We start from the raw sequence: 24,990 nt of genomic DNA on the forward strand, positions 1-24,990 counted from the left end.
CTCTCTCTCTCTCTCTCTCTCTATACACAGTACAGTCTTGATAGGAATGGGAAGCATTTCCACACGTCCACACTCAGACACACTAATGTTCAGAGCCTCTTGTAGGATCCACTTGAGCGAGCTGCAGTTCTTCAGCTCACTACCTCTGAGGAGATGAAATAATGTTCCTCAGATGAAAATCTCCTGACGGGTGGGTCCAGACAAATGGCCCGTCGTCTGCACTGAATGATATAGGCAGAGTAGAGGTCTGTTCCACATCACAGATCTGATGAATAGTCATTGGACTGCCTGGATTATTTCTCTTTATTTCTCTCCTTAAAGATGTGGGGACGATGCTTTCTAAAGACATAAAGCTGGCCTGCGACTAATGCCAGTGTCTTTAATTCCCACCCACACCTCTTAAGTGTGGACAAATGTACATCATGTGTGTGTTTGACCAAGTAAATTGAACAGGATGTTGTAAAAAGCAACAGTTTAATTACTAAACTCATACACCATTAACACATGCCCACTTCACCATCACTTTTAGACACACTTAACACACAGATAATACTGGAAGACCATTAAATGAAAATGACCTGTCTTGAAAAAGCTTTTATCTCTTCTGTGGTGTGAGCGGATGTAGTGAGACGAGGAGCTCCGGAGGAAAGAAAACATTCAAATGTCAAATCAAATAAAGCTACAGTCTTCATGACATTTTATCTTTGACAAATCCAGTGCCTTAAAGGATTGTTTGGGGTTCAATACAGCTTAAACTCACAGCTTAAAACATGTGCATTCATTCACTTAGAATGGAAGTCTGTGGAGTGTTGAGCGAAGCAGCCAGGATGATTTAAAGCAGGAATCTGCAACTTACATTCATGTTAAATAGTATTTATTCTTCTTCAGTATTGTTTTTAGACATTTTTATTTTTGCAACTTTTATCTCACAATAAAGACTTTTGTGCTTGCAACTCTATTTCTCTCCATTTGAATGTTTTCAGAAAAATTTAAATTTCTGTGACAAATGTAGAATTGTGATATATAAACTCAGAATTGCAAGAAAAAAGTGTCTCAATTCTGACTTTATTTATGAAATCAAATCTGAATTGTGAGATAAAAGTCGTCATAATTACTTTTACTTATTTTTTTTTATCATTTGACGGAAACAGGCTTCCATAATTTTTATATTACGTTGGAAATGGGCTTGCATATTTAACATATTATTTGTATTAATATATATATATATATATATATATATATATATATATATATATATATATATATATATATATATATATATATATATATATATATATATATAAAATATTTTTTGTGTGTCAATTATTACAAATGAAAATATTTAAATATGGCTGTTTATCACTGTTTTTGAATGATATAATAGTAAATTAAGATAATTTTTTTGTAAATTGATGTGCATTTAACTGCTAGGTAGTAGTTATAAAAAATAATAGTTAGTAGTAGTAATTGATAATACATGGCATTATAATAAATTCATGAAATATTGTTATTGTTGATGTTACATTTATTTGAGATATTTTATGGTACAAAATGTATTATTGTATATTATTGTAATAGTAACATATTTTAATTCTATATACATAACAATTAATATATATTAAATTATTAATAAGGAATGACTGCATCAGATTTAGCTTCACACAGGCAGTGTTCGCAGTTCTTTGGCATTAGGTCAACGTGTATAATCTACTTATGGTTATGTTATCAAAATGGCATGGCCTTTTTTTTACATTTCCAGTGTCCACAGACTTCTACTTTAAGTCCATTACATGCTTATTTGTAAAGCATTTTTCACAGTCCATGCTATTTCGAAGCAGCTTGGCAGAACATCTTATCTTATTGTCTCGAAACCCCCAGTGAGCAGCTAAAAGTGAATGGGCTAAACAAAAAAGGAAGATTATGAATACAAACCTTTTTTCTTTCTCTTAGTGAGATCCAGAATGTGTACTAAGCGAGTAAATGGGGTCAAATTCATGCTGTGTTTCACTTAAAATGTTCCTCAGTGTTTTCCGGCGGTGACGTCATTTGATTCCGCTGCTGGAAAACTTTCGGCATCTGCTCAGGAGTTGAGAGAGATTGATGGAGAGCGAGAATGAGGGATGCTCGGTGTTGAGTAAGCATTGGTTGGCACTCGCTCTCATTTTCTCTCTGCTATTTAAATCTTGGCAGCATCTCTTGTGATGATTCATTCCCCACTGATCAGTGTAAGAAATGAGAGAAAGAGAGTGACATACTGTATGTCTTGACTGCTCTGCTTGTTGACACACAGCGGCCATCATATCATTAAAAATGTCTGCTGTTTATGTGCACATGCTGCCCTTATCTCGCTAAAGCATGGAACTGAGAAAACATTTTTTTATTTGTCCAGCCAAATTATTTATAGGTAGGAGTCGGACACTGGAAATCTGGCAATCTGATGTTTTAGTAATCCAAAAACGATCTACATTTAAAAAAAAACATAGTTGAGTTCAATCTTGATTTTTACCGTTTTGAGGTTATTCTACTCTACCTTTTCTTGCTCTATTGAAATGTGATGCACCATATTTGTTATACTAGTCCTTAAAGGAACAGATGCAAAAGGAAAAAAAAATAGACTGATCCCATTGTTGAGAACAGATGAAAACTAAATTATGATTAATTTTGCTGCAAGAAACAGTGACTAATGTTATAAGTAGCCTTTGGGGAGAAATACAAGCATGGTCAAATTTGACTTGTGTGTATTGTGTTACTGTGGTGGGTTTGAGAATTTGTTTCCATAAATAAAGACACACACACACACAGACACACACACACAGCTCACAAAGCTTTCGCTACATGAAAGAGATGCTAACCTTTGATGTTTGGACAGAAGATGACAAGTACATCTGCATGACCTCTTGAGCCCGCCTGTTTTGGTGTGTGTGTGTGTGCGCGCGTGTGTGCGCATGTGTGTGTGTGCGTGTACTTTTATTTATTTGTGTGTTTGTATTAGTATATCAAAAATAAATAAACAATAGAAAGCATGCAAATTTTGTAGATATAGTTGTACGTGCACTCCTGTTCAAAAGTATATAATAATAATAATAATAATATTTTTCTATTTTTCTAAACGCTTATAAATCATACAGAATTAGTTTTTTGAGAAAGTAAAAATACACAAAGTTTCCTGTGAGGGTTAGGTGTAGGGTTGGTGAAGGCTTATAGAATATACAGTTTGTACAGTATATAAAAACCATTACACCTATGGGATGTCCCCACTTTTCACAAAAACAAACGTGTGTGTGTGTGTGTGTGTGTGTGTGTATATATAGCCTGATTGGCTACAGCAGTGCACATTTAGATTAGATTAGATTCAACTTTATTGTCATTATGCAGAGTACAAGTACAGAGCTAATGAAATGCAGTTAGCATCTAACCAGAAGTGCAAGAGTATAGTGTTTTATATACATATAAGTGCAGAATAAGTGAAGCTATGATATACAGAATGTACAGTGGATTTGCTATATACAGTATAGACTATATACAGAATATAAATAGGAATGCAATGTTGGGATTGTATGTACATTATGAACAGAGCAATGTATGATTACATTGTATGATTACACATTATGAAAAGCAGGAACGTGAGAACAGTGGTAATAAATACAGTTGGATGAGTGTGCAAAAGTATTGTTAAACAATGTATTATATGCAAAATAACAGTAGTGCAATGCTATTTTTATAGAAATAGTGTACTGTGCTTTGTACAGTAACAACTTTAGACAGTTTACAGTGTGCAGTCTGTGCAAAATATGAGTAGTGCAAATGCATGTAGGTAAAGTACTGTGACCAGTGCAGTAATAAAAGCAGGTTCAGGTTAGATTGGTGGTGTGGTGTTCAGAAGTGTCACAGCTTCGGAGAAGAACCTCTTTCTGAGCCTACTAGTGCGAGAGCGTAGGCTCCTGTAACGCCTGCCAGATGGAAGGAGGGTGAAGAATCCATGGTTAGAATCCATGGTGAGAGGCACCCTTTATGAAGTTTCTTGCCCTGCCCAGACAGCGCTTCTGATAAATGTTCTCGATGGAGGGTAACTGGGTACCGGTGATCCGTTGAGGAGTTTTCACCACCCGCTGGAGTGCTTTGCGATCAGATGGGGAGCAATTGCTGTACCATACTGAGATGCAGTTTGTGAGTATGCTCTCAATGGTACAGCTGTAGAATTCCACAAGGATCCTGGGATTCAGGTGAACTTTCTTAAGGCTCTGTAAGAAGTTAAAGGCGCTGCTGGGCCTTTTTGACCAGGGTGGAGGTGTTATGGGACCAGGTGAGGTCATCAGAGATGTGGATGCCAAGGAACTTGAAACTCGACACATGCTCCACTAAAGCTCCGTTGATGTAGATGGTTGTGTGTGCATGACTCCTAGTCTGCCTGAAATCCACAATGATCTTCCTTGTCTTCTGGGTGTTTAGTTCTAGATTGTTGGTGGCACACCACACAGCCAGGTGCTGCACCTCATCCCTGTAGGCTGACTCATCGTCATCCTTGAGAAGACCTACCACCGTGGTGTCATCTGCAGATTTGATTATGGTGTTGGAGCCATAAACAGGAATGCAGTCATGGGTGAAGAGGGAGTACAGGAGAGGGCTCAGTACACAACCCTGTGGCACACCGGTGTTCAGGGTGATGATGGAGGATGAGAGGTTATCTAGACTGAGGTCTGTTAGTCAGAAAATCTAGAATCCAGTTGCAGATGGGTGATTCCAAGCTGGCTGAGATTTACATTACATTTATTCATTTAGCAGACGCTTTTATCCAAAGCGACTTGCAGATGAAGACAGTGGAAGTAATCAAAAACAACAAAAAGAGCAATGATATGTAAGTGCTATAAAAAGTCTCAGTTAGGTTAACACTGTACACATAGAATGGGATTTTAAATAATATAATAAATAAAAAGAAAACAGATAGAATAAAAAAAGAATTGAGCAAGCTAGTGTTCGAGATCTTTACACATACACACATATTCCACCAGGAAGGAACATTTATTTTAAAAGTCCGTAAAAGTGACTTTGTGCTTCTTTGGGATGGCACAATCAAGCGACGTTCACTTGCAGAGCTTTACTTGATAAAAAAAAAAGCTCTTTTACAAGCTTTACTTGATTTTTGCTTCGAGTGGGGTCAGAAATATTTTTATTCAGAATGTAATAATTACATGAAGGGATGTTTGAGTTCTGTACTTCATTAATACATCTTTCTCCATGTTTCTGCAGCACTCGTCAATGTCATCTACTGCTGGATGTTTTCAACTCGACCGAACATGAGCTCACGCTGTCTGCCAAGAACAACCAGGACCTGGTGCTGCACGCCAGCGAGTGTCAGAGGTACATGCACTCACACACTCTCTCACACAGACTCCTCCTTCATCAGTGAGATGTATCGCTGTCTGTCTGGCTGATTGAAGTCTGTAGACTGTCAGACGGCATTACCTGTCCCTCTCTTGTGCTGACAGCTCTCCATTTCATGAAAGTTACTCTCATGAACCAGAGCTGCAGCTGCTCACACTTTCTGACTTTCATAGAGCTTCGGAGAGACAGACACACTTACAGTGTCTCCATATACGACGCAGCAGGTTTTTGATACATCTCTTAGAAATTGCCTTTAGGGGCTTTTTTTGAAGATTTGCAGAGAATTGCAAACTTAAGGAGACAGCTTTCACCACATGAGATTATTTTGTTTGAAGGAATGAAGGATAAAATGCAAATGGTACTGTTTTATTCCCTTTCTGACTTAAGTGTTTATGACAAGAAAAATCATGATTTAAAAAAACATTTTTGTAGGCTTATGTACTCTTTTTGGATGCTGATAATTTAGAACCAGGTAACTTATGAAGAGAAAAAATCATGTCAATTATTAAAGGGATAATTCACCCAAACATCAACATTCAGTCTTCATTTACTCACAAGCACGTCATATGATATTGTTTTGTTTGTAAAATACAATAGGAAATGTTCTCTGAAAACCTTTTTCAATGCTACATCTCTCAAATCACATTTGCACATTCAAACTCGCCATCATGGTGGAACCACTCAAATGGTGTTTGGTGTCATTGACATTAAATCTGTTGCCACGAATCTTTGAATATGCTAAATTAGATTTGTGAGCTACAGTGGAGAGCAAGATATACATTTAAAAATGATTCAAATTTGGTGTTTTGGGTGATTGGTTTTATAAATATAAACAGTATAATGGTAATAATAAGAAATGTTTCCGAATAATCATGTGACACTGAAGACTCTTTTGAAGGGTAGTGTTTTTTCTTGTGTTTCACAATATGTTTGATGGTAGATTTTCTAAATTCATTGTTCATTTTGAACCCAGTGTCACAGCTGTAGCGCGCATGCACACTTTCCTTTCTCTCTGCACTTTCCTGTCCACTAAAAGCATAAAAATCCCATCGTGCTGGAAATGTAGCCATCATATAGTGCTTTATACGTTTGTGTTGACTCGCAGAGCTGAATTTTCTTCGTATACGAGCTCTTCTGATGCCCTGCGTGTGACGTTCCCTTGTCTTGATCACCTCCATGGATCACCCGATTAATGACTCGATTGGGAACTGTGCTTCTTTGGCCAATACCTGAATCAGAAAGAATTGATGAACAGATTACAGAGTTCAGAGATTGATTCTGGAGGATGAAATATAAATGGCTATATGCTGATCAATGTGTGTGTGTGTGTATACTGGTTATTGATCTCGTAGAGGGCTAAATCGGGTCTCCGTCTCTTTAATGGAACTGTGTGTGTCATGTGTTATTGTGTAGTTCTTCATACTGATTCTTTCTATCTTTTCTCATCTCGTGTTGGTTCTGTGTCTTTTCCCCTACCTCGTTCTGTCATTCTGTATGATGAATGCTTTCAGGGGGATGTTTTTTTAAAGGGTGACACTGTCCTCGCTGTATACCCATGATTCCTGTCAGTCATCTGTGGGCCACCAGCATAACAATGAGGCGTCCAGCGGTGCGAGGGTTCACCTTCACTAATCGATTTCTCTGAGCCTTAGATCTCTTCAGCCCTCTTTTTTCTCTTTGAGAACTGAATACGCTGGAGTTTCTCTGGGTGTAATGCTGTTGTGTTTAAGATTCAAATTAAATCTTGAATCCTTTCTTGGTGCTGGGTTTTTTTTCACTGGTCTAGGGCCCTTTCTGCTTTAAAAATAGCATAACATCAAAATTTACCTTGAAAATTTTTTGTTTTATCTTGAATGTTTCATCAGTGGATGTTAAAATTCAGTTTAATCCTATTCTATTTTATTATATTCTATTCAGTGGATAGAGCAAAAACAAGTATTTTTTTCCCCATTTCTGAACTATCACCTATTGGCAATGCAACAAGGATTGCTAAAGTCAGCAGATTCTCCTAATAGGCAATCTCTGTGTAAAAATAACATGATGATGCCACATTTCTGAAGGCAGTTATTTGGCTCCAGATCTCAGATGAAATTAATCATTATGACGCCCCTCAGCAAAATGCATTACTCAGTAAATATTCATCCATGCAATTTAATATATTGGCTTGCTTACTTCCTCATTTATGTATTTCTTTCACCTAAATAAGGTTTTAGCTGTAGAGCTGTGGTAACACAAAATGATTGTGTTAGAAAAACCAGCAGGCTTCACATCACACATCATACGTGTGTCTTCCTGTGCATATATTTGATTTGGATGGTATCTTGTTTGAACTGTGTCACTGATTTATATCCTTTTGAAACACATACCATTGAGGGCACTGAATTTGTGACACATTGTGCATTTTGTGTTTTTTACACTCTCTCTACTTTGTGTTGGTGTGACATTCTCCGCTCAACTTCATTACCCACCTAATTTAAACAAAAGCCTGTTGCTGTAGAAACAAGCCTCTAAGTGCTTCTTCCATGATGAAGGGCCACTTTTCCCTTTTTACTGTGTGTGTGTGTGTGTGTGTGTGTACTGCTATTTTCCCTTTCCCAGAGTCTCTAGATGCAACTGAATGTTTCTACTGTAGCTCTATTTCAAAACATAAGATGCCTATATAGGCATCATGGAAAATAACTCCCAACGGAGAGCAAATTATGCTGCCTACAAAGAAACCTTGTTTATGCTGCTGCTAAGGCATTCGTCACAGAGATTGCAATTCAAAAATGTGCAATATGCTCAGTGAAAATTAAATTCAAGATGACAGACTAAACGAGAGACAAAAAAAAAAGTTGATTATTTGGATATAGTTATATAAAACAATAATATATTAATGATTTAATTAATTTCTGGCTCAAGAGTTCAGTCCTGTATGTTTGTAGCTATATTTCCAGTACATTAAATAAAATAAAAAATAATAATTGTATTAATTTTAAAATAAAATTTAATGAATTTTTAAAAATGAATTAAATACGATTTTAAGAAAATAATAATATTATTACAAATAAAATGTTTTTTTTTTTTTTTTTTTTTTTTTTTTTTTTACAATCATCACTATTAAAATGAAGAAAAAACGTACACATACATAATTTCGAAGGGATTTAATAACCTGTCATGTTTTCTGTGGACTCATCTGGGGGATTGTGTCGTTTGGAATGTTTAAAATGAGAGTTTCAGTTGAATGACACAATGAGTTAATGTGATGTTGAGATGCTGCTCTGATGCTGGGTGTGGTGATGCGGCGTTGCCGTGGCGCAGTGATGCTGCTGTGTGTGCCGTAACCGGGGGTTACGGGGAGGCAGTCTATAAATAGCTCAGTGTTTCTGCTGCTGGAGTCACGGGAGAGAGCACACACGTGAGCTAAATATAACCCTCTCTATCACTCTCTCTCTCTCTCTCTCTCCCTCTCTCTCTCTCTCTCTCTCTCTCTCTCTCTCCCCCTCTCCTCTTTGAACACACAGTCAGTGACTCTTTCAAACTGCAGCAAAATACCTTGGTCGCAAAAATGCTGGATCTGTACTGTAGCTTTCTCTTCCTGAATAGATGGAAGGATAGATAGATTCAATATATATTAAGAAAAATATTGAAGATTGAAAATTAAATTTTCTCTTTCAGAATATATATATATATATATATATATATATATATATATATATATATAGAGAGAGAGAGAGAGAGAGAGAGAGAGAGAGATAGATAGATAGATAGATAGATAGATAAAATATGTATTTAATATCTATATTGAAAATTGAACTAAAATTGATGTACTTTAATTGCTTGAAAAAAATGCTGCAAACTGGTTGTTTTAAAATGCAGCTCCTGTAAGTGCATATAAATGGCTCATGTGTCTTTTTTTCATTGATTGAACTTAACAATTGAATTCATATTAGCTAGTTTTAAGTATATGTGTGACATTTTTTTGTCACCTATATATATGTTTATGTTTGTGTGTGTGTGTGTGTGTGTGTGTGTGTTTGTGAATATTCTGCAGGCTTTAGATATCTGCTTCAATCTTGAATCGTTGTCTTCTCTCTCTCCCTCCCTCTAATTTTTGTTGTTCCTTGGTAGTGCTCCTGTGTAGAATGCTAACACCCTCTGTCTGAGTACAGATGTGTTGATACTGACAACAGATGATGAAGAACAGGGATGTGTGTGTTTGTGTGTATATGTTTCTTTGCACCTGCACCTGTGTGTTGTGTTTGAGGTTTTACTTTTGCATGTTTTGTACATCCATGGTGAGAAATGTCAATAAACTCAAGAAATTCGAGTCATGTTTCATCACAAATAGGAAAAAATGTATTTATAAAAAATAATACAAAAAGTTTAATTTTGGTTTATTTTTAAAACAGTAACTGCTGATTTAGTTTTCTCATTTGAGTGTCTATAAGGGGATCTTTCTGTCTCTCTCGTTGTCTGATCTCCAATCTCTCCGCGGTTGGGTTCATTACTCTGGGCATCTCTGTAGAGATGTATTTTCCCCTGTCTTTTCATTTCTGTGAGTTTTTCTGAGCGCTGCTTATGTTTTGCAGTGAGACGTCTTTGTTTGGAGTTTGTGTGAGTTCTCATATGAGATTCCACATCTCAGATGTTGTATTTATCATCATCTCTCCGTGTCTCCTTTCACTTGTGTGTTGTTTTACAGGATCAGTTTACACTCAAATCAGATCACATTTACTGACACGTCCATCAGTGTCAAGCTCAAGACACCTGCAGCCTCTTCACCGACATTAACCTCTCGTCTCATAAACATCACCACTGACTGCATCAAAGAGAAAGGAGGGAAGAAGGAAGAAATAAAGATCAAAAAGGAAGGAAAGAGGAATCAAAAAGGGAAAGAAAGCAGAACAAAAACAGAAAAGAGAAAGACAAGGAAGCATGATGGGTAGAATGACAAAAGACGGAATGAAGAATGAAGAACAGAAAGAGGAAGGATGGAAGGTAGAACAGAAGGATGAGAGGAAGAACAAATAAGGAAAGAGTTAGAAGTATAGAGGATCGAAAGGTGGAAGAAAGGTAGAACAGGGAGGAATAAAGGAAGAAAGAACTATTATGGGAGCAAGGAAGGAAGAACAGAAAAAAGGATGGAAGGAATGAAGAACAAAAAACAAAGGAAGAACAAAAAGAAGGGAGGTTAAAAAGAAAGAATGAACAAAAAGAAAAATAAGTAAAGATGGTAGAAAGGGAAAGGGAGGTAGAATGGAGGACGGATAGAAGAATGGAGGAAGGAAGAACAAGAAATAAGAAAGGAAGGTAGAATAAAAAGGAAGGTTGAACAAAAGGAAGAAAGAACAAAGACAATCCTGTGAATGAATGAAACATTGGCAGTATAACAGAAGGGGAAAAAAGCAAAAGAAGCAAAAGTATAAAAGAACAGAACAGGCATCTAAAATAAACTTAAAGAATCACAAAGATTTCTTAAATAATGTCAAAGTGACACAACCATATAGACAAACATATGAAAGAGTTTGGAGATGAAGGAGCAGAGTAGATTGAGACATCCAGCCAGATTGAGCTTCACTGATGTCTGAGCAACACTATCTGAGCGAGTCGAGCGTCTCAATCCACTGCAGCCTCAGAGCGCAGATGCATGAAAGAAGAACCATAATAAATAATGATTTCCTCCTGCGTGACGGCCAGGGTGCCACAGGCTGTGGAAACAGAGCAAGAGAGCGGCCGCAGGCTGTTTGTGTTTTCCTTAATGTGTGTGTGATGAATTATGTATCAGTGTCCGCAGGGATCTCAGCCTGTTGTCTTCTGTGGACTGGATGAATGAATGAAGGAAGAACTGGGGTCTGTCCATCCGTCCGTCCATCCAAAGTATTGTACTTTATTTGAGCTTTATTTGAGGTCTAAGGGTATTTTTGTACACGTGTGCTTTTTTTCAGTTACACGTGTGCTTTTTTCAGTTGCATCTAAATGGCTAAAGTATCACTGTAATCAGTACAAACTTGGCTATAATAATATGTGAGCAGCATGTATGTACATGATTGTGTTTTCGAGAAAAAAAAATGTTTATGCATGGTTAGTGAAAACCTAAAAATGGTAAATCGCTTGAATACGACCATAACACACATACAGAACATTGGTTACCAGGACTTTTGAGAACTGGATCTTGTAGCCTAGAATTTTTATTTCTAAATTATGTGAAAATCATCTTGTTCACTCGCTCACAGAAAACAATATATTGATTAAAATTTTCTAAGACTCTTTTTGTTTGTAAAAGTCATACTGTATGCGAGTAGGTGTCAACTATGAATGAATATCATTGTAATGTACACCTGAGGAGACAAAGGACCGCATAATGAGCTGAATAATGAGCCATACAGTCAGGTTTGTGTCTGAGAGGGGAGTGTTACAAAAAAGAATGTGAGGACAAAATAAATGTATATATTTTTATGTTTGCAGTTTATTTAGAATATATTTAATAATCTCACAAAATAATGTATTATTCACTTGGGAGTGCAGTTAAACAGTTTATTAGGGACAATCAAAGCTGACCATTGCTCCAGTCACACTGATTTTCTATACAAACAAAAACAATACATTTATTGTTATTAGTATCATTATTATCATCATCATCATCATCATCATTATTATTATTATTATTATTATTATTATTATTATTATTATTATTATTATTATTATTATTATTATTATTATTGTTAATGTGGAATATTTTTTTTCAGTTGATTATACATTTAGTCAGGAATTATAGTTTGGAAAAAGTATAACTAATAAAATGTTTACACATTATGTGAAGCCTAATACAAGTATATAAATAAATAAAAAGAGACTTGTGTTTATGATCTCTGCTGAATAAAGTGCTTCATTCTTTTTTCTGAGGAAATCTCAAATCCTGAGGTAGTCCTCATCACATCTTCTTGGGGTGAATTATGTCTTATTGCTCTCATCGCAAAGCAAACAGTAAAATAAAAGAACTTGAAGAACAGTCTCGCTGCGTTGTCTTATGTATTCAAGCCGTGCGCTTCACGGTTCAGTTTGAATCTGAATAGCGCGTTCAGCGGGGGGGCGTGGTCACATTAGATATAATGAAGGGAGACGTGAAAAACGGACATCACGTTGTTGACTTGACATGTTTGTTTACAAAAAAAAGTATACCCTTTACAGATTCGATTGATGTATTGCTCTTATTTGTACGATCAAAACTGAAAGTGTAATTTAAGTTATTTTCGGGGTTATCAGGAGAAAATGTCTCATAACGTGTATCCGCGTTAATTGACTCCAGAGGGTTAAATGAGTTATCATTCTGTCTATACTTTTATCTGGTTATTTTATTTTGTACTATCCTTCTATTTGTTTGTTTTATTTGATCTGTTTTTCTTTCTGTCCCTCTATTTAAAAAAAAAATCTATGCAGTTATGTACATGTATATGTATACGTCCATTCATCCTTCCATCCCAATTAAATTGCAATGTATTTTATTTCTGCTGAACACATGGCATGAAAATGCTGCTTTATAAAAAAAAAAAAAAAAAAAAAGGTTTTATTTATTTAATGTTTATATTTAATATTTATCTAAATATTGCAGTAGACATTTTATTATGGCTTCTGCTGATATGGGCCGGCAGTTAACTACCTAGAAACCAACCAGATCCGCCACTTTGCAAAACAAGGAAATCTCTTGAACTTCTTAGAATGCTGCTGAGTTGTTTGATTCCACACACTCAAACAACTGATATTGTGCTCTTTTGTGAGGTCACAGCTTTTTTTCTGTGCTGCGATCCAGCTCCAGGTCTGAGAGCGTCTCCCACAAGCCCCCCAGAGGGTCTTATCTCCTTCATTAATCCATCCCTCTATCTCTCTTTCTATCTCTCCTGCTTTGTCTTTCTCTCTGCTCGCTGATAACGGAGAACATGGAAATGTCAAGGATATTTTATTGGCGTTTCTATGAGCCTGAAGTGTTGAGCGTGTGCACATGTCCTTGGCATTTTTTGTTGACAGTTTTTGACAAGCCTTTTATGATGATGGATTTTTGTTGTCAGTTTCTAAACATCATGTACACAAACAAAATTTTATATTTGAAGTATTTATTTCTGAGCTTCCCATGCATCCTCTGTGAAACAAATGGATTTTTTCTTTTCGATTTGAATGGCAGCACTTCACTTGAACTTTGTGTGCTTCTGTGTTTGTGCAGGATGGCCATTCAGGTGGATAAGTTTGATTTTGACAGCATGCCTGTGATGGACCATGATGCACTGCGACTGGCTACAGTACGCCAACAGGAAGAGAAGAGACAGCAGGTGCAGGGAGGACTCATCAACAGCACGCTGGACATCCACTGGACCATCATATCCTTTACTAAAGCCAGCTGTCCTGATAACACTATCTCTAAACACTTTCTTCTTGACACAACAGTGTCGCCAAAGCAGAGCACATTTGAGTAATTTGAGTAGCTCAACTTACTAAAAAACAATGTTATTTTTTCTATGGGGTTAAATTCAGGCAATACCTTTATCATGGTAAAATTAATGAAATACACAGTCTTGCCCTACCCAGGCTCAATGCATGCCTGTACCAACATAATAAAAGCGTGTCAGGGTCATTTATTGAAAACATGTTATAGCGCCCCTCTCTGGACATTTCACTTTGAAACTGCCGCGAAACATGTAGTAAGGTATGTAATATCGTTGTTGCAGAAATGTCACCTCAAGCAGGTATTTCCATTGAGCCTGGGTTGGTCTTGCCTTATATACCAGTGTCATACATAAGATATAATATTTTTTATATTTTTCTTTTTTTTATAGCTTTTTACGATAACTGTTTTTGCAAAGCAGCTTTAAAATTTTGTCATCAAAAATAAGAAAAATTATACACATTTACAGACTTAAACAGTACAAATAGTTATAATAAACAGTTATTTGGCTAAGGATATTGTATTAACCTAAACAGACTGATTTTATTTTTTTATTTTATTTTATTCATTTCATTTCAAACCTTCTAGAATACCCTTACAGAGTGGAAGCAAAGTGTGATAAACTATACAGATATTTGCATGAATAAACATACAGTATTAATAGTAAAATAATGATAGATAAATAAATAAGTTATTTGGCCTTAAACTAAGTAATATAGTTCATTAGCCTAACTTGGGATGTTATTTTTAAAAGTGAAAATTATTTTTTATTAAGTTAATATAAAAAAAATATCTGAAACTTACATTTTCCCATTTTATAATGAACTATAAGCCATGTCAGTCTGTGTTGATTTCACCTTATTTAGTCATCATTAGTTCCCTAACTGTAGGCTCAGAGTCGTAGCTGTCTGATTTATGAATCAGTCTGTATTTTTTTGTCATTGTTCTACGTTGCTGGAGCTTTGGCTTTGGAGTATGTGGAGTGACTCGGGTGATGTAATGTGTTATGGGTGTTACGAGTGTCCCAGCTGTGAGGATGACCGTCTGACAGCATCTGTTTCTAACAGCTGGACATACTGGAGGAGGCACATTCACACATTTGACATATGGTTCAAACTTATGGCGCTTCTGTCTGTGTGCAGTACATGTACTTAGCTATAGTTTGAGGATAAATTTGTCCTCAGAAGTAAATCTGAGGACATGTCCTCAATTGGAAAAATAAAGTTAGATAATATTTTTCATGTAGTTTCGTTTTAGGGTTTAGATTAGCCTGTTTTATTTAAGTAGTATTAGCTATATGTTGATAACGTTAGAAATCTGTGGTGTAGCTATAAAAATGGCCGTTGTGTTAGTGTATTTTTACATTCTCTAAATAGAGGCACAGTTACTCACCTGTCACATGTTCTATCCTCCAAACTGGCAAAATTGATCAGACGCTCTGGTTTCTTACTCATCATCCAGTGGCGTTTATCATCTCCCGTTTATACCAGGATACTGACACCCTGGCACAAGCTCTGAACATCCCACATTTTAATAGCATTTAAACGCCCCCATGATTACAAGCACTTGTTCTCTTCATGAGTCGCTTGCCACTGTGGAGGCTCAATGACACTTACAAAATAATAAACACCTAAAATAATAAATAATCAAGAGATCCAGTCCTGAGCGGCGATGTGCATGGCATGAGCATGACTGAGTGGATGCGTAGAAACATAGGCGTACTTGGACGGGTAAAAACACAAGGATATGAAGAGAAAGAGGTGAAGAGTAACAGATGAGGGTTGTGTTCAGAGCCGCCCTGTGGGAGAATGTGTCCAAGTTCGTACTGAGCCTACGGGTCAGAGATGCCATCATGCCAGTCAACCAACCATAAACACAGATGTATCTGTGTGTGACCACACTGGAGATATTATTAAGAGAGATGTCTCTGCGTAGTCTGTAACCGTATGTCCAGTAATTACTAAAACGTGAGATAATTTACTAGAATTTGTGTAATGTGAATCCTTTTATTTGTCTCCCTCAGGCCATCCAAGATGTAGATAAGTCTTTTTGGAGACACTTAACATTCAATCACTTGCAAACCAGTGAATCCTCTACAGTGAATGGGTGCCATTCGAATGAGAGTCCAAACAGTTGATAAAAACATCACAATAATCCACATGTTTGAAGTTAAGAATGCCTTAATGATGGATTTGTTTCTTACAAACATGCAAATGTTCAGTTCACTAGACATAAATTGTTGGACTGGGGTGAATTACTTGTGGATTGTCGTGATGTTTTTATCAGCTGTTTGGAGTTTCATTCTGACGGCACCCATTCACTGCAGAGGATCCACTGGTGAGCAAGCGATGTGATGCTAAATTTATCCACATCTGTTCCTTTATAGAAACGAAATCATATACTTCTGGAATAGCCAAAGGTCAAATAAATAGTTTATTATTACTGTTCATATCTGGCTATAGGAATCTCTTCCTCTCTGCCAGATTCCAGCGTACACTTACATGGTTCAGTTGGGAAAAAGGCCATCTCTCAGACTCATTACACAGCTCACGGTCATTAGAGGCTTCTGATAGCATCACTGCTGTTACGTAATGAGCTCTTGTTCTTGTCGCTGTTATCAATGTCTCTGTGTGCAAATATTTCACCTCCGTCAAAACGCTCATCATCTTCATGCATGATGCTTGGCTAATTTAAAGCAGAAAAAAAAAAGAGAGTGACATTATTATTCTGAATGCTTCCAGGAATAAGAGGTTAAGAGTCAGTAGGGTGAGAATTATTGGACATTCTGATCAAATGAGCATCAGTTTTCAGTGTCATTAAGGATGCACCAGTATATCAATTTTGAGTGAGAGCAATAAGCCATGTTTTCCTTGACCAAATGTGCACTCGTCCCTTCAGCGTCATGGGGAGGCCAGCGTGGAGGGCGTCCTCAACCAGCTCATACTAGAACATCTGCAGCTGGCTCCTCTACAGTGGGGTAAGAACACTTTTTCCGCTCTCTCCATCCCCATTTTCATGAATACACGTTCAAATATATTCACACTCAGAGGTTATATGTCTCCAGTGGTAGATGTAGGACTGGTCTCTGTTCATGTTTCTTTATTTGCATTTGTAATCGAGGAGAATGTCCCTCACCGTGCGTGTTTGTGGCTGTTCATGCAGTGCAAGGTTCTTGCGTCCTTTGTGTTGTTTTATAGTCTGTGTAGGTGTGAACTAGATGGATGTGTTTTGACACAGTTCTGAATAGCTAAGCATATTTGAAATGTAAGTGTGAGATTTTATTTTGTTTTATTATTTTTGAAGTCATATGTGAATGACCCCTTTCTACATAGATATTGATTATAACTTGAGCTAGTATAAGGAATCATTTGAGTTTGACAAAATACGGCATATTTCTTTGTGAAATTGAAATGTAAAATTATAAAACTAACAAAAGAAATCTCTTCATATAAGCAAAGGCTTTGCCTGTGCTCATTCCTTTTAAAATCAGAGGCTACCACTGCATTTTAATTACGATCCAAACATAGATGCTAAATACAGAATGGTCTGACTTCAGCTTTGTGAAACTGTACTACATAAAACGGACCCACTTTATATTAAGTGGCCTTAACTACTATGCACTTACATTTTAATTAATAATTTAGTACAATGTACTTATTGTGTACATACATGTTTTTACATTGTACTTATATTAAAAAAAACGACATGTAATTACATCTGTATTTAATTTCTGTAATAACATGTATAATTACACTGTTGACCCATAGTTTACACCTTAACCCACCCTTAAACTTACCCATACCTCCAACCCTCTCCCTAACCTTACCCCTATCCCACCTCAATAGCAGCAAAAGTGTTTTACAATACAATATGAACACAATAACTACATTGTACTTATTTTTTATGTAAGTACACAATAGTTAAGGCCACCTAATATAAAGTGGGACCCATAAAACATATCAAAAAAAAAAAAACAGCAGATGGGCTGAATGAGAATGCCAGTCTCTGACAGCAGGTGGCGCTTATGAAACAGCAGGTAAGGAATGCATTTTGGTAGCCCGATTGGAAAACATAAAAGTCCTGGGACGTCGGGGTAGTGATTATTTGAGCCCTGAGTGAACACATTTGCACCTTATCTAATTTGGTAAAAATAAAATAAAAATAAAGACAGGGTAGTTGAAAAAAGTTGTATTATATGTGTGTATATATATGAAAATATTTATTAAAACAAATTTAGTGTATATTTATATATTTAAATATATCACACAACCTAGTTTTTTTGTTTGTTTTGTCCCTGAAAAAAAGTTAAACAGTAAATATTTTTTAGCAAGTACAGAAGTGCTAATTTGCTGTGTTGTGTGCTATTAAGGTAGACAGGTTAGTTTATTATAATGTCATTTGTAAAGTTCTAGTTCAATCTGTTTTGCAGCTGCCTTAAATTCAATACTGGTTCTTGGTATGAGAAAGGGGCAGATGCAGAGCCAGTGTTTCTTGTTTATTGTTTATTGTTAAAACTTGTATGTGTGTGTGTGTGAGAGAGAGAGAGCATGGTGTGGATTCTCTGCAAAGAATCATGGGAGTTGTCTGAGAGTCTGAGTGGCATGTCTTGGCCTGGATCACCTGTAGGTTCCTCTTTGGCAGTATGTGTGATGTAACACGCTCTTTTACTGTCTGTCTCCCGATGGCACTCAGAGACCAAAGCTCAAACCTGTGTCTATATTTATCTGTAAGCAGCCTCTCATGTTTCCTCTGCTTTTGGATCTGACGTCGTGCTTCTTCTCTTCCTCCTCGTTGTCGTGGGGTCAGCAGCCATTCACAAAACTTCATATGATTGTGTTTATTCAAGCCTGCAGACCTGCATAACGCTAATGTATGAGTTCATAAATGTTGGAGGACTCGTCTGAGATGAAACATGCTCCAAATCACACAGTGATTAGATTAGATTAGATTAGATTCAACTTTATTGTCACTGCACATGTAGGTACAAGGCAACGAAATGCAGTGATGATCATTGATCATCTCTGTCTGCGTTTATCGGCGTTACGTTTGCTTACAAGTGGCTGTCAGAGCACTAGTGTCTTATTTTTCTGTCATTATGGCAGGCCTGGTCAGGTATTGGTGTGATTTAATGCTTTGTTTCACCTGCCAATAGTGGATAAATTGAGAGAATTTATCAGCCACAAAAAATGTCTCAATGGGCAGTATTTTGCGCTTTATATACAGTCTGAGTCTACACTGAATATCTGTGATTCAAAATTTGTTGTTGTTGTTTTGTGCCTCCACTACGTAAATAATGTAATTTGAATTTTAAAAAAAGTATTAAGAAGTTGCAGAAGTATTAGATCTTAGGTCCAACTGTATATATAAATTAATTATTTAAAATATATTTCTAAAGGAATTATGTAGCATTTTTTATTTTTATTTTTTGTTTGTATTTTTGACAACAGATATATAAAGGTTAAAGCAAGTTTTGACTTGCACTGGGTTTTTATCGAGTGTTATTTCTGAACCCTCCACACACACACACAGTAAAATTAGAGATGTTCAAACACACAAGAGCAGCAGAAGATCCATTAAAATTATTTCCCATCATCAGCAGCATTTATTTAGCTATTAAATGTGGTCAGCGTTCTTTAATGATTTAACGGACCTATCAAAAGTATCTCTCTCATTTATCAGAGATGTGAAAACTCTTAAAAACCCATCTGAGCTCCAGAACGTCTGATGCTCTTTCTGCACCTGCTTGTCTTCCAGTCCAGATACTCTCGTATAAATTGATATCTGCTGAGAGCTCCTGCAGTTCTTCTGCTGTTAAAAACTCAACAGTGGTGTTCAAACTAAACGAATCTGCTCTGAAGGCTGACACTTCGCTGGTCTTAAATTGACATGTATTTCGAGGAGACCTTCACCGGGTCATTGCGTTTTAGATGGTGGATTATTAAAAAGTAAAGACAGAAACTTTGTCAAACTTTTAAAGTGTGCTATTTCTAGAACTTGACTATGGTTCATATGGTTATGCTTCTCTAACTCTTTCATTTATTTAACTCTCAACCCGTCTGAACTCAGATCAGGCAGTCTAGCTATTACTGCATTCTGGAAATCATAATGATTATAATAACAATCCATATTGAATCTATTGTTCCTTACAGATGCTTAACCTCTGAAAAACATTCCATCATATATAAAATATATATATATATATATATATATATATATATATATATATATATATATATATATATATATATTAGTGATTTTATTTTTATTAAATACTTTTTTGTATTTGATTATTTGATTATAATTATTTTATTACATATTTATTCATTAATTATATTTTACATTTTTTAATTCATTTATTTATTTTTTTTTATCTTTTTTTTGCCTTTAGTAAAAAGGATACAGGTGGAAAGCAATGAGGAACAGGAACTTATGTTTAGATGGGTGGATGGATAGATTAACCTAATTATTTGTTAAATCAAGAGTATTTGATGGTAGTATGAAGTAAGAGCATTTGTTATTTGCAAAACCCTCGAAACACTTTACCCAGCATGCTTTCGGATGTTTAACGCTTTGTAAAAGCTTGATGCTTTTAGTGTGGGATAATTTAGGAATCTCATAAGCGCGGTGTGAGTGTCGATTAGTCTGTTAGAGCCGTGTTTTTTTTTGTAATACAGTTCCTAAGAAATCAGCATATTGTGCAGTATGTGCAGACGCTTATGGGCTCCTCTGTACTGTTTTCTAATGCTCATTGGCTGCTCTGTATTTCAAGCAAACTGAAATAATATTTTCTTGAAAAAAGAAACAATATATTTATATATACTCCAATAATCTTTGTTTTTACTTAAAGTTGCAGTGTAAATACAGGGCCTGAGATATAAACTTTCACTTATAATTTAAACAGAATATTTTGATGTTGTTGGTGAAAAAAATCAAATAATAAAATGATAAAAAGATCCATGAACATTGTGTCATCTAACCACTTTAATGTGTATCTCATTGGCTGGCTTGCGATTCATTGGTTGCTATGTGCACCACCTTGTATTTCATTGGCTGCTGTCTGACCTGTCTAGCATTTCATTGGTTGCTATATGCACCACCCTGCATTTCATTGGTTGCTACGCACAAGCTACACAATATCGCATTCATTAGCTACGCAATATTGCGTTCATATTGGGTATTTATCAAAGGCGGTAATGAACTTGTCATTGATCTGCGGCTCTGTCTATTAAATGCCTCTCCATTTGAAAGAAGGCGATTTAGTGGTAATCACGGAACCATATTTACTGACTAGGTGAGCATGATCATATCATTAGATATATTGCCCAGCCCTTCTTTCTTTCTTAAAAAAGGTTGGATTGTGTAATCAAGCAGAAATTATATGTTCACATTTGAATCTACCACTTTATGGCAAAAGAGAATGCTTTTTTTCTCTCTCTCTCTCTCCATATTATTTCTATTTCACTGCAATACAGCATTAAGACTGCATCCTCTTACGGGTTTGACATAAATGAGATGCTACCAGCAACTTAGTGTATGCTTTATGATGTTAATAAATGCCAGTGAAACACATTAAATATGTGTGTGCTTGATGGGAACAGCTAATCTGGCTCAGCACAATACAAGCACATTTGATCCTTGTGGTTCTATTGTGTTGCGGCGGCACAGAATTATAAAATTGTCATGCTGTACACTTCCTAAACAAGCTCTTTTGAGCTGTAGGATTTTAAAAAAAAATAGCTTGTTCGGTACAGCTTGTTCCTTTCTGATGCTTATAAATGGGATGCCTTTATTTGCATTTCTCTGTCTGAAAGTCAACAACCGTGATGTGTCTAGTCCAATCAGCATCTCTGGAATCCTTCACCCATTGTGATGTAACAATAGGCCCGGTTGAATCATGCACTCCCATTGTTTGAGTGTGCCCCGTGTGTGGCAGGCATCAATAGTGTTGTATTTCACATCTGTATTGCTGTGGTCAGAAGGTCTTTTGAGTGAAAGGGTTTCTGCTCACTGGTGTGTGTGATCATTAGGTTGTCTACGCAGACGTATGTACATGATCATTACGCTGCGGAGGCCTCACTGTCTTATTTGCTCTCAGCAGGTGGGGATTAAAGCTTCTAAACCAGAAGGCAACCAACGTAATGGAAGAACCACACAGTGGTTGTATTTTAGTCAACTGATACCCATCCTAGAGTGAAAAGTCATGGGATATTTTTATAGTGAATATGCATTGTTCTAGTTATACTTTAAAATATATGTCATTGATTAGAATTTGATCTTTGCAAATGCAATTACTAGAAAATAGTACAGGGTGGTATTTTACATTAGGGATTCATTAGTTAACATTAGTTCATTCATTAGTTAACATAAACTGCCAATGAAAAATTCTTCTGAACATTCATCAATCTTAGGCATTCCAATATTTAATAACATGTTAAAATCGATAGTTATTTAATGAGCTAACATGAACTCAGACTTGTATTTTTTTTTAACAAAGATTAATAACTTCTGTAACAAATGTAGCTATTTCTCATTGTGAATGTTAATGCATTACCTAAGGTTAACTAATGAGGTCTTATTGTAAAGTGATACCCATTGGTTTCTTTTGCACTTTAATCCGTGTAAAACGTTCAACTTTATTTTTCTGTCTTGCTTTATTGAATTTAAATATTCAGTTATTTTTGTCATAAGAAAAAAATTATTAAACCTGTTATACTGTAATATGGCTACTTTTTTAAAACTGCATTTCAATATCTAGATAATACTGTATACCATGTTAAAAGCATTAGCAATTAAATGCAACATGAATTTTTTTTTTTTTTTACTGGCATATCCCCAAGTAATATTAAATTGAGTTCAAATTGAGATGCAGGGAGTCTTTAGACCTTTTTATATTGTTAGAAATGCATGTCTTAAAACGTTTAAAACAACAGATGCACAAAAACTCTGTTGATTCTGTTTTGATGTTTAAAAAATAGCTGTTGTAGAAACAGAACTCCTCTGGGCTGCTTCTGTGTGAGCTCAGGTCTTTTGGACCAAAAAAAGAAGAACACAGGCATTTAATGGTTGAGCTGTGGTGAGATTTTTGTCTTGTCAGACTTTACAAGCTTCTACAGAGAGTTTTCCGACTCTTATTTGTCTTATCTCTTATTCCTCCATAATGTTTTGAAGAAGATACCCTAACTGCCCAAGCAAATTACCAGAGACAAATGATGAATCTGACTCTAAAAACTGGAATGACCCTTTATATCCACCAAAACCAGAATGGATGAGTCTGAGAGAGAGAACAAAAGTGGAGTGGGCTGGTATTCAATGGGCATAAAATAATTATTATCATCATAATAATCTTCCCAAATGTCTGACTGGTGAATGTGAACCCAGCTGGAGATTCTCAAATTTGTTTTTTATCGCAATTTTTTTTGCCACTTGAAATACGCTTCACTGTATTAACTTAAGTAACTTTAGGTTAATATTTAATGAGGAAGTACTTGGAAGACTGATAGTCAAATTTGCTGAGTAGAGATATGGTCGTTTTAATCATATAAATCTTGTGAAACGAATCCACCAATCAGATGGAGAGGATTTGGAAACACAGGAGACTGAACGATGGAAGAGGTGATGAAATTTGATTTCCATACCTGGAGTGAAGACCCATCATCTGGACACATCTGGAATGAAGGGCTTCTGTCAAATGGAAAGATCTACTGAGACAGCAGGGCACTGGGGGAGCTGCTAAACCACAGACCTCTAAACACAGGAGCAAAAAAACAATAATAAAAAAATATGTATCTGCCCCACTGGTGAGAATCAGGGTGTTGACAGTAGAGCGTATAGAAGACAACATGAAGATTTTGGTCATTATTTGGGATGGTCTGAATAGGCCAGAAACATCATCCATTCATCCATCCATCCATTGTTCTGTCTATCTGTCCTTCTGTTGTTCAATATTTTTGTTGTTCTAGGATTATATCTATCCATCCATCCATTCATCGTTCTAGCTATCAATCTGTCTATCTGTTTTTGTAACGTTATATATTTCTGTAGCTGTCTGTCTATTCAGCCAACATTCTATCGTTCTGTTGCTCTGTCTGTCATTCTATCTGTCATTCTGTTGTTCTGTCATTCTGTCTATCTGTCCATCTTTTGTTCAATATTTCTGTTGTTCTATCATTGTATTTACGTATGTCTCTGTCTATCCATCAACCGTCCATCCATTCATCATTCTATCTATCTATTTATCACTCAATCATTCTATCAATTTTATCTATTGTTCAATCATTCTATCTATCGTTCTATCATTCTGTCTGTTCTTCTATCTATTGTTTTAACTATGTCTGTCGATCCATCCATCCATCCATCCATCCATCTATCCATCCATCGTATGTCTATCCATCAACCGTCCATCCATTCATCGTTCTATCTATCTATTTATCACTCAATCATTCTATCAATTATATCTATCTATCTATCTATCTATCTATCTATCTATCTATCTATCTATCTATCTATCTATCTATCTATCTATCTATCTATCTATCTATCTATCTTTATCTGTCATTCTGTCTATCCTTCTATCTATTTGTCTTTCTGTGTATCTAGATTTCAGAAACATCTTGAAATGTCTTCAAGAAGTTCATCATTGTTCTCTGCACAGGACTACAGAATAAACCCTGAACAAATGTCTGGTCTCAGTGTTGGTGAGTGGATGGCAGTGTTTCGGCTGCGGTATGTAAATGACAGCATTGATTAAGCGGTGTGTGTTGACTCTGTAAGGAGACTGTGAGTGGATCTCCCCCTGCAGAGAGTCACCCGCTCACTTAATGACACACAAGCTAAACAAACACACACTTCTGTAAGTGTCTGGGGTGCTTGCTCATCGAAAAGTCACAAGCACAATTTGAAGGTGTTTTAGGTAGTTGCCAGGATATCACTGAGGCTGCTAAGGGGTCATGGGAGACTTTGTGTTAAAGGGTTCAGGGTGGGTTTCATGTTTTTAACTCGTTTTTCGCAGTTGCTATAGTATTTCGGGTGATTGCAAGGGTGTTGCTGTGTAAACTGTTTGGTGCGGTGTTCAGGGTGGGTTTTAGATTTTGAGCGTGTTGCTTTGCAGTTGCCAGAGTGTTGAGGGATGGTTTTTTAGGTTTAGCATTTTGTTTTGGATTTGTGTGTGTTACCAGGCTGTTTCTTTGTGGTTG

At 36.2% G+C, this 24,990-nt stretch overlaps 1 protein-coding gene across 3 annotated transcripts in view; it reads left to right on the forward strand.

Moving 5' to 3' along the window:
* LOC113062388 (trafficking protein particle complex subunit 9) overlaps positions 1–24,990 on the forward strand; it is a 182,545-nt gene that overhangs the window by 116,368 nt on the left and 41,187 nt on the right. For all 3 annotated transcript variants that reach the window (XM_026232210.1, XM_026232214.1, XM_026232213.1), the window contains 3 exons: positions 5,248–5,358; positions 13,580–13,733; positions 16,685–16,775. In XM_026232210.1, coding sequence (XP_026087995.1) covers positions 5,248–5,358; positions 13,580–13,733; positions 16,685–16,775 — 356 coding nt within the window. The remainder of the gene's footprint in view (positions 1–5,247; positions 5,359–13,579; positions 13,734–16,684; positions 16,776–24,990) is intronic.

The sequence above is a fragment of the Carassius auratus genome, chromosome 44 (assembly GCF_003368295.1).
Source record: "Carassius auratus strain Wakin chromosome 44, ASM336829v1, whole genome shotgun sequence".
In the NCBI taxonomy this organism is placed as follows: domain Eukaryota; kingdom Metazoa; phylum Chordata; class Actinopteri; order Cypriniformes; family Cyprinidae; genus Carassius; species Carassius auratus.